Genomic DNA, 11,322 nt, shown 5'->3' on the forward strand with positions numbered 1-11,322 from the left:
CAAGGGGATGAGTTGCCGATGTAACCAGGAAGCAATATAGATGTTTATGCGTTCATGCGGGAGTAAAAAAAAAGAAATCTAAATAGAAAGAAAATGAATAACCCTTAGTTACTTGCCTGTTTAGGCTGGAATATGCATGGGAATGACAAACATTATTCAAATCCAACCACCGCATCAACAACACACATTTGTCCTATCACATATTCTACTTGTATGGACTCACTTAAAATGGAGATTTAGCTCTCCTTTGCTGTACCCCAAGAACACATTTTTTGTGCTCCAAGGAATCACAAACACGAAGATATGGACCAAGCCGCCAAATGTGTAAAGTTACCCCTTCTCTCTTTTGCTTTTTACTATTAGGGCCCACTTGTACATTGGTTGATAAGAGCTTTTGGGTAATCACAATTTACAAATACATCAAAGGTAAAAACATGCCAAAAAAGGAAATGTAAAGAATTAAATGAGACACAATCATAAAAAGAAACTCGTAAAGAATCGACTAGGATAAAGAGAGTAACTATTAGCGGACTCCAGATTCTCAAAAACCATAGTCAACCTCATAATCAATAAGAGCTAAAGACCTTATTTTTATAAATTCAAGTAGAAGAATGAATCCTGATGTTCAAATAAAAAGGAATGAATCCAGATATTAGAATCTGGATTGGACAAACACACCAAAATAGTTCCACTTATACAAAAAAACCATGTGGATATTCATCATTCACTTTACACACATAAGCATTATAAACAAAAATGAAATAATCTATAGGCATTTACCTCAACTTCATTGTAGAAGAGTTCTTCATCTACTCTACCGTCTTTGCGATCTCAGCTTTAAGACCTTGTTCTTGAGCTCGTCGTATCGAATCTGTAAATTATCATTCCACAAGCATATTTGCCTTATAGCTTCTCGTTTCTCGTCTGCAAGTATTGTTACCTGTTCACTGAGTGCTGTAACTAGTTTTTCCTTCTCTCTTTTGTCTTTCTCGGCCTCAGCTTTCACTTTACCAAGATTCTCCGTCACTATTGACCCGTGTTCTCTCTCATTCTGTAGTTCCTCAGTTAAACTCCTCAGCTGCCCCTCCAATTTTTCCCTTTCAATACTCTTTCCAGCCGAATAATGCTGCAGAATCTTAATCTCCTCTGACATGTTGCTGATGCTACTGGAAAATTTCTCGTTATTTTCCTCGAATTTCTTGATGATTGATTCCATTCCGGCTACTGAATAGTTCACATTCTCTGAGATGTTCGTGATCATCCCTCGATATGCTTCAGAAACTCTACTGATATTGTCTTTTAGAAGTTTGCACTCTTCTTGAAATTTTTTTTCTGCTATCTTAAACTCCCCTTCCTTTTCAGTTAATAACTGTTCTGTGATACGAAGTTTTTGGTTAGCCAAACGAAGCTGAACTTCAATTGTCCTGGTTTTCTCCAAGGCGGTATTGGCCTCATCTTCTGACATCTCGACCTCTCTTTGGAGGTCTTCAATAGTCCTCTCCAGCTCAGCAACTGACTCATCTTTTGACTCAGAAATCATGGTTAATTCGTGCCTCAACTTCTCAATTTGGATTTCCGCCACTTCGAGATCTGCCTTGCTCTCTTGAAGGTGAACTTCAAGTTGTTCACACTGCTCTCTTTTCTCGTTTAAACCATCCTCCAATTCTTTCAATGCTATGAGCTGATCTTCCAACTTGTGTTTCACTTCATAATTCTCGTTTTCCAACACCTTCAACGTCTCGGAATACTCTTGCTTTGATTTCTCGGTTTGAGCCTCCAACTCACTATTTATAGTCTTGACTGCTTCTAACTCAAGCTTTAGAGTGCCGATTTCCATCACCAAGGCTGAAATTTTTGACGAAGACTCATTTTCTCTATCCTCGAGCCTTCTTTGCAAGTCGGCACATTCTTCTTCTTTTTCTTGCATGGCCTTCTGCAGTTCCTCAATCCTGTTTTGTAATCTCTGCATTTCATCACTTCTTGTCCTAGTTTCGTCTTCCAGACCAAACTTGTGGCTTTCTAGCTTTTCGACCTCTAGTTGAAAGTCCTTCAATTTGATTGCTAGATTTTCCTTCTCATCAAAGTATTCTTTCAGCAGCTTATCACTACTTGATAATTTCTCATGCAAGCCTTCTATCTGAACAAGATTTTCCGCAATGTCATCAGTCTTCCTCTCGAGTTCCAACTTCATTTCTCTTTCGTTAACCTTTAAAGCATTCAGCTCATGCTCCAAAGCACCAATATGTTCCTGCAATTCCTTAATTTGAGCTGATGCTTCACCACTTTTTCCAGTCATCTCTTCCTCTAGCTGACGTTTCTCAACATGTAACTTATCTATTTCTTGTGTAAAATCATTGACTTGTCCTCTTAGGGCTTCAATAATGGAGTTCAACTCATTTCCAGTAACCTCCATTTTTGTTTCAAGCGATGATATCTGATCGCCTCTCTCTTTCACAAAGTTTTCCATTTCTGAAATTTGTGCTCTCAATTCTGATACCTCTTCAGCCATCTTCTCTACTTCTGTCACCTTGCTCTCAAACTGCTCCTCTATTACCCTTTTTTCTTTCATCAATGTCTCTAGCTCGAATTTTAAACCGCTGTTTTGTTCCTCCAAGGCCTTTATCTGCTCTGAAGCTTCACTTTTATGACCATCATGTGTCTGCTGTAGCGATGAGAAGTCTCGTTTGATCTCTTCTACAGTGCTCTGTCTCCGTAAAAGCTCATCAGCCATCTTCTCTGCTTCTGTCACCTTACTCTCAAACTGCTCCTCTATCTCTCTTTTTTCTTTCATCACTGTATCAAGCTCGAGTTTTAAACTGTTGTTTTGTTCCTCCAAGGCCTTTATCTTCTTTGAAGTTTCAATTGTACGTGCATCAAGTATCTGCTGTAGGGATGAGAACTCTCCTTTGATCTCTTCTACAGTTTCTTGCGCCTGCAAAAGCTCTTCAGCCATATTCGCTGCCTCTGCCACTTTACTCTCTAACTGCTTCTCTATCTCTCCTTTTTCCTTCATCACAGTATCTAGCTCGAGTTTCAAACTGCTGTTTTGTTCCTCCAAGGCCTTCATCTGCTCCGAAGCGTCACTTGTATGAGTATCATGAGTCTGCTGTAGCGATGAGAACTCTCTTTTAATCTCTTCAAGAGTTTCTTGCACCTGTAAAAGCTCATCAGCCATCTTATCTGCTTCTATCACTTTATTCTCAAACTGCTCCTCTACTTCTCTTTTTTCTTTCATAATTGTATCTACCTCGAGTTTCAAACCGCTATTTTGTTCCTCCAAGACCTTTATCTGCTCCGAGGCTTCACTTTTATGACCATCATGTGTCTGCTGTAGCGATGAGAATTCTCTTTTGATCTCTTCTACAGTTTTCTGTGCCCGTAAAAACTCATCAGCCATCTTTTCTGATTCTGTCACTTTACTCTCAAACTGCTCTTCTATCTCTCTTTTTTCTTTCATCACTGTATCAAGCTCGAGTTTTAAACTGTGGTTTTGTTCCTCCAAGGCGTTTATCTTCTTTGAAGTTTCAATCGTACGCGCATCAAGTATCTGTTGTAGGGATGAGAACTCTCCTTTGATCTCTTCTACGGTTTGTTGTGCCTGTGAAAGCTCTTCAGCCATCTTCGCTGACTCTGCCACTTTGCTCTCTAACCGCTTCTCTAACTCTCCTTTTTCTTTCATCACCGTATTTAGCTCGAGTTTCAAACTGCTGTTTTGTTCCTCCAAGACCTTCATCTGCTCTGAAGCGTCACTTGTATGAGTATCATGAGTCTGCTGTAGCGATGAGAACTCTCTTTTAATCTCTTCAAGAGTTTCTTGCACCCGTAAAAGCTCATCAGCCATCTTATCTGCTTCTGTCACTTTATTCTCAAACTGCTCCTCTACTTCTTTTTTTACTTTCATAACTGTATCCAACTCGAGTTTCAAACCACTGTTTTGTTCCTCCAAGGCCTTTATCTGCTCTGAAGCTTCACTTGTACGAGCATCGTGTGTCTGCTGTAGCGACGAGAAGTCTCTTTTGATCACTTCAACAGTTTCTTGTGCTCGTAAATGCTCATCAGCCATCTTCTCTGCTTCTGTCACTCTATTCTCAAACTGCTCCTCTAGTTCTCTTTTTTCTTTCATCAGTGTATCCAGCTCGAGTTTCAAACCACTGCTTTTTTCCTCCAAGGCCTTTATCTGCTCTGAAGCTTCACTTGTACGAGCATCGTGTGTCTTCTGTAGCAATGAGAACTCTCTTTTGATCTCTTCTATGGTTTCCTGTGCTCGTAAAAGCTCATCAGTTATTTTCTCCCCTTCTGTCACTTTACCCTCAAACTGCTCCTCTACTTCTTGTTTTTCTTTCATAACTGTATCTAGCTGGAGTTTGAAACCATTGTTTTGATCCTCCAAGGCCTTTATCTGCTCTGAAGCTTCATTTGTACGAGCATCATGTGTCTGTTGTAGCGATGAGAATTCTCTTTTGATCTCTTCTACAGTTTCCTGTGCCCGTAAAAGCTCATCGGTAATATCTGAAATTTTCAGTGAGAGTGTCTTATTTTCCTCTTCAGCGGCTTTCATGGACTCACTGAAGTTTTCTCTTTCCTGTTTCGCTGAGTCTAGTTCCAGTTTTAGATGAGATAGGTCCTGCTTAATGGTCTCCATCTCGAGCGCAAGACTTTGTTTCTCACCCAGAAGCTGCTCAACCTCGGCTTTCAAGTTTTCCACATTTTGGTTTCCTTCTTCGATTTTTTTGAAAGCTTCTTCTTTTTCAACGGCTAAATTGTCTTTATCTTTAGTCAAGTCTTCAATTTGTTGTCTGAGACCAACTTCTGTTTTGACAGAATCCTGTAGTTTAGAATTCAGGTCTTCTTTCTCTGCTTGAAGATTCGATTTCTCAGATTTCAATGTCGTAGTTTCTACTTCCAAATCTTCCACTGTTTGTTCGACACTTTCTAGCCTGGTTAGAATTGCATCATATGCAGACTCAATTGTCTCTTTCTCATTGCATACATCCTCCAATTTTTCCTTGAGCACTGAAACCTCAAGTTCTGCTCCTTCAAGATCCGATTCTGAATCGGAAGAGGAACTCCCTTTCTCATGCTGATGTTTGTGAACTTTATCCTTCAGTTCTCCGGTGAGATGATCATAATGAGAATAAAGTGATTCGTATTGTTTGTGGAAGTCCTCAATGAGCTCAGAAAGGGGCCCTCTTTTCGATTCATCTTTACCTTCTTCACTCTGTACTATCTTCAGTATTTCTTTTTTCTTCTCCTCCATATCTAAAGTAGAGAATAATCTTGTTAATACAGAACAGAAATTACCAGAAGAATGGAGTAAAATAAATAAGAAGATAGTTTGCAAATCTACTTGACATGTATGGAGTGAATGATGAAGTGAAGTTTAGAGGATGAATTTGCCTACAAGAGAGCATACCTTTTCTGTTTGCTTTCAGTTTCTCGTGTTTTTCAGGATCAGTATGGCTTTCGAAAAATGACTTTAGATTCTTGATTAAATGTTTTTTCTTTGCCATTTTGATTTTCCTCTTTAGTCTTTACCTTGAATTTCTTCAACTTGCATCCAATAACACTCTCGGAGGAAGAGTCAGTTCCTGCGCAAAGTGATAAACCAGAACATTACACTAGTCCTACCATCTAAAATATAAAACACTAGGAGCGAGAGTCAGTTCTACATCAGCCACCCACCGGCTTTTCGTTACATTAAGGGACTATCAAATTTCTAAAACTATGGAGTAAATGTGGCATTTTGGTCTCCATCAACCTGCAATTGGGTTGGTAGGATCAAAACTATGTTCATGTTGAGGACCCGCATTTTGTTCCTGAGTTCGGCTTGGGAAATTTGAGAATTCACGAACCAAACAAAAACCATGTCAGGGGGAAAGGAAAATGCAACTAAAATGTGAGCTTATCAAACCAATAAAGTCATATAGAAGAATGAATATCCAGGTACGACAGTACGAATGCCTCAGGTCAATGTGTTAATATGCATAAACTGTAACTTTACTCCACCTGCGCCGCTGTGGATTGCAATATGGTTGATACTTTGGCTGCGCCGCTACGATTGCAATATAGTTAGGGATATTTTGGGCGCATAACTGCATAAATAGTTGCTAGTCCAAGTATACCAGCCGTGAATGGGAAAAGCAAATCCGGGGGTTTCCCCCTTAAACGAAAGGGTTTGGAAGAAAATCGAAGGGTGCGTGGAAGACAATGTATATACAACTAACTATATTGCAAGCAAAATTTTGGGGGCCCGGTTCCTTGGAACCGGTTGCACCGCCCAAGAGCCAGCGCTGTTTCATGTATATAAAATCGAAACAGAAGATATATCACAAACACAAATAGGTAGTGATATCATCTGAACATTTAACATGATTTCTAGGTCCTACCAGTTTATGACTTATTCTGACTTTCCAGATAACGTGCATTAAAATTTACAACCAAACAAGTATGTTGCAAACAAAATGGGTTTGGTGACTACTCGGCGCATAAGCTTATTAAATACGAGTACTACGTACTCCACAGTCCACAGAAAAGGGATCAACATTTCCACGAAATATTACTACACAGATCAGCCTCGTATGATATAATACTACCGCAAAAGTTGTCTAGTACACTTGCAATGAAAACACTATCATGTGGTTCCCAACTTGCCATCTTAATAACCTATATATCGGTGAAATCAATCACCAAGAGTTAATAGCAGAATAAACAGCTACAATAACATTGTAATAAGTGGGTCTTCTTTTAAGTAATTATAATTACATTGTAAGTGCTCCCTTATTTTATGTACTACTACCACAGCCTTTGAAATCACCATCTTTCGTAAGGACCAATACAGTGTATGAAGAGTAATAAGTGACCTATAGTCACAGCACCTCCATCTTGTGTTTGAACTCACACTCTGAGACATACACTGCATACCTCTTTCCATTACAAAATTGCAAATTTGTGTTTGGGTTCTCACGGGCAAGACATAGGAATTAGGAACCGTATGATTCTATCTCATCCATTAATACCATTATTTAATTTTGGTTGAGATGCTCATTTTATTTGGAACTCCGTATTAAGTCACATAATCTAAAAGACTCAACCTTCACCTTAAGACTTTGATCGAGATAGTTTTTTTACATTCACCATTTATTTTCCTCCATTTCCTTCCAAAAGTATTCAAATTATTATTCATTTTTGTGCTCATCAAACAAGTACTTTCATGGTAAAATTAAAATCATAGATCATCTCATAACAAAATAGGAGTTATTGAGCGAAAATGAAAGGAAATAGAGGAGGGTGAAATACAGAGGATTCAAATAACAAAAAATTATCTTTCATTTCTTTAAGAATAAGTCACTGATAAAAACGATTTTGCAATAAAACATTATAAAATCATATAACAAAGACCTTGATCCTCTTACCATTAATAAATTGATTTCTAGAAATAAGAATAAGAATGAGAATAAATATACATATAGTATATCGATCTCATTCTTCCAATTTAATCCTCACTATTTCTCCCTCTCTCCATTTCCTCTTAGCAGCCAAAATACTTTTGCTAGAACGATCTAACTGCCACATTTTAAAGTAATGGATGATGAATAAGGTTGAAATAATATATTATATATAAATTTATTAGACAAAATGAATAGGAAGTAGAGATGATCTTGGCTCATTTTTCAATGGAAGGCCTTAGTTATGTTGGTGGGTGTTCGACTCCGCTGGTATTTCATATTACAGCGTAAGTCTTAAATATTCACCCACTAAATCAATAGTTTAAACTTCAGTCCCACTTATTGTTTAGTCCAATGTGAGGGTGTTCATCGGTTCAAATCTAGATCGTACCAAACCAAAACTTTGTTGACCGAAACCCAAACCAGAGTAAAATGTTGGACCATGGACTGGACCAAAAAAAATTGTGGACTAGACCGGACCAGATCATATGGACCAAATAATTTGCTTCTTGCTTTATTATTTCAACAATTGATATCTTATACAGAGTATTCGGGATCTAAAATATAGTTTGTACTAGTAGTAGAATATGTCAAAATAATAGAAGTATATAACACAATAACATTATTAAATTAGGAAAAAAAATTGTACAATTTTAAAAGTCCTCGTCTCATAAGTTTGGTGTGTTGTCCCGTCCGTGATTTGTTCGGTTTGGTCTAAGACCGGACAAAAGACCATACTAAAATAAATAAGTGAATCGTAGATCAAAACAAATAATGTATGGTTCAGTCTGCTCCGGTCAAACTGCGTCGGTCGGTTTTATCTTCGGTCCGAATCATTGAGTAAAGACTACAAACTATGACCTCGGTCTTGCACAAATTCTTGTTCAAGACAAGAGTATCCGTCTTAAACTTAAAATGTCTCAAATAGCATAGATAAGACAAAAACAGAATGCCTAAATATTAGCAAAAAAATTGTCTTATCTATACAAATATAGCATGTTTGGCCTCACTCCTCAAAAATGAGTTTTTGTTTTTCAAGCTTAATTTTTTAAAAGTGTTTTTCAAAAGTAGATGCATTAAATTGATGTTTCTATTTTTATGGGGAAAAATATGGATTTTAGCTTTTGGTAAAAATTTCAACTTTTAAAAAATGTTATGTTTGGTCAAAAAGTGTTTTTAAGTCCAAAAACACTTTTACAAGCTAGGTCAAACACACACTAAGCCATATATGGAGTATACAAAGTACAATGCTACAGTAGTTATGAGTTATGAGTTATGACCTATCCCCGACTTGATTTCTAAGAAATTCGTGATTTCAGCCATTCAATTTGAGTTTTAATGCTACCCAGTACCCACCTATTGTAATTGGGTCTCCAACTTAATTTCTTAGACACAGTTCACCTTATAAATTTTTATTCTTCGCAAAAGGTAAACTAAGCATAAGATTAGAGTATTTAAGGTCAAACAAGGTCACTCATTACACAATACAAAGAATACTACAAATTAAACTCAAAGATAATGTTGTGATGTAATGACTTTTTTTCCTTCCAAAAGTTGACCATTGAACCACAACAATCAATAAGTGACTAATCTTACTTCCGAGTTAAGAATTGCGGAATCAAATTTCCAGACAGCCGATTTTGCAAGGTGCTAACAATTCCATCTAGCTCATACCATAATAATCAAGGATAATACAAGATCACGAATTAAATACTCCCCTCTCAATTATAAAGAATTGAAAAGGGTAAATATATGATTAACAAAAAAAAAAAAAAAAGAAAAAAAAAAAAAAAGGAGAACCTTAATCATCTCGTTCACGTCCTTTTCACATCTCTTCGATACTTTCGAAATACGAGGAAATAATAAAATACAAATCGAATGATTTCTCAACTAGTGATTAACAATACTAATCCGAATTTGTTGTTTAAATAAATCAATCTCTGTTTGAGTGGCGGTAAAAGTAGATATGAATATATAAATCGCAGATAACGAAAAATCATGAAAACGAATGAAATTCACAAAATCAGATAAATAATTACGGAGTGTATAATTTTGATGCATGAGTTCAATTTATATACACAGTTCATGCTGAAATAAATTGATCAATTCGCAGTTCGTAATTCATCTAAATTTTAACAGCAGATGTAAAATTCATCGAAAAAATGAACATTAAACTGATTAATCAACAAGTACCTGAAACGCACGAGATGAATATTCTGCAAACTTTTGAATTTTGATCAACTTTCCACCTAAACACGACGTAATAAAGTTCTTCCGTAACCACTGGAAAACAACGACGCGAAAAAAAAAAAAAAAAAACGTCAGTAAATTGAAGAAAAACAACTTCAATTAACACTTTCAACAAAAAATTAACCAGAATTTCATTAAAATTCATCCGATAAATGAAGAAAATCAGATTATTCATTTACCTGAAAGTTCGAGGCTCAAAATCTGAGATTGTTCATCAAATTCAAGCAAAAACTACTCCATACTTTGATCAATACTATCAACAAAAATTCAAGCAGAATTTCAGCAAAAATATCTTTAATAAATTACAAAACGAATTAAATGAATAAAATCAGAGTATAAATTTACCTGAAAATTCGACGCTCAAAATCAAAATTCAGGCAGATATTCATCAATAAACAAAGAAAATGATAGGATTCCGTTACTTGAAAGTTCGGAAGTTGAAAATCTGAGATTGTTAATCGAAAAAAAAAGTAGAGAGAGAAAGTTAAAAATTTTGTCTGGTTAGAGCTGGAAAAATAGAGAGCAACTACAAGGACTGGTACTTGATTTGGAGCTACATAAACCAAACTCTTTTTTTATTCTTATTTCTCTGATTTTTGGGTTTGTTTTTTTGTTTAGGTGATAATGGAATCTTTAATTTTAGTAGAGCTGGATTTTGATTTTGGGTGTGAATTCTGAAATGTCTTACATTTATCACGAGCAATTGGGATGACACTATGACAGTGTGTAAACAAATTATTGCTAAATTCAATGGGCCACTTACGATTGCTGATTGAATCGGACCCAATGTCGTCTTACTCACTTATTATTACGTACGGAGTATTTGTTTAGACGAAAATTATGGTTTTAAGTCGGCGTTAACCGGTAAAATGGGTCTTATGTAATGGATGAAACAAAGTTTTTGTGAAATTAGAATATCAGAAAAATAATAAACTCGTGTTTCATAAATGTATTTTGACTTGTTTTACTATTTAAGACAGATATGTCGTATTACGAGAGACCGGCTTCTTAAATATTTCGCTCATCCATTCCAAACTTATCTGTTCGTTGCTTGAAAGTTGAATCCAAACATATACTCCCTCCATTCAACTCCACTTTACAAGTTTCTCTTTTGCGCACTATTCACAAGCGAACATTCAACTTCAATTTTCTCTCGATACATAAGTGAAAATATATTCATGTGGGATCTTATTTGATTCGTCTTTAAGAGTACATTAATAATATCTAACTTTTATAATTTTTGCAAACACGCAGCTAGCGATATTTATCGTCTAAAAACTGCGTTGGCAAACGTGATAAATGAAAGTTGTAAAGTGGAGTTGAATGGAGGGAGTACTCCGTAAAATATTGATTTTGATTATAATTAGTTAAATGAAAGTTTGTAGAGAAATATACTCGTAATTTCGACATAAAAAGTACTCGTAATATATAAATGGAGTGTGAAAATATGAGAAACGGAAGGAAGAAGATGAACATGTGTTTCATTGATTCAATATGCACGATATACACATACATATATAGCCTAATTAGTTATACGATATCTTTGACCTTCCCAATACGACTCCTACTTAATAGGCAACACAATATACAACTACCTAATATACAAACTAAACATTCACAAGATAAT

At 36.1% G+C, this 11,322-nt stretch overlaps 1 protein-coding gene across 1 annotated transcript; it reads right to left on the bottom strand.

Moving 5' to 3' along the window:
• Positions 1-570: 570 nt before the first annotated feature.
• LOC141653632 (uncharacterized) lies at positions 571-10,400 on the bottom strand. Its single transcript, XM_074461464.1, has 5 exons — positions 10,041-10,400; positions 9,875-9,948; positions 9,639-9,728; positions 5,414-5,588; positions 571-5,259 (listed from the first exon to the last, which is right to left on the bottom strand). Exons 4-5 carry the CDS (start codon positions 5,508-5,510, stop codon positions 815-817), a joined length of 4,542 nt encoding a protein of 1,513 aa, XP_074317565.1. The 5' UTR covers positions 5,511-5,588; positions 9,639-9,728; positions 9,875-9,948; positions 10,041-10,400; the 3' UTR covers positions 571-814.
• Between the last annotated feature and the right edge of the window lie 922 nt (positions 10,401-11,322).

The sequence above is a fragment of the Silene latifolia genome, chromosome 4 (assembly GCF_048544455.1).
Source record: "Silene latifolia isolate original U9 population chromosome 4, ASM4854445v1, whole genome shotgun sequence".
NCBI classification, from domain to species: Eukaryota; Viridiplantae; Streptophyta; class Magnoliopsida; order Caryophyllales; family Caryophyllaceae; genus Silene; species Silene latifolia.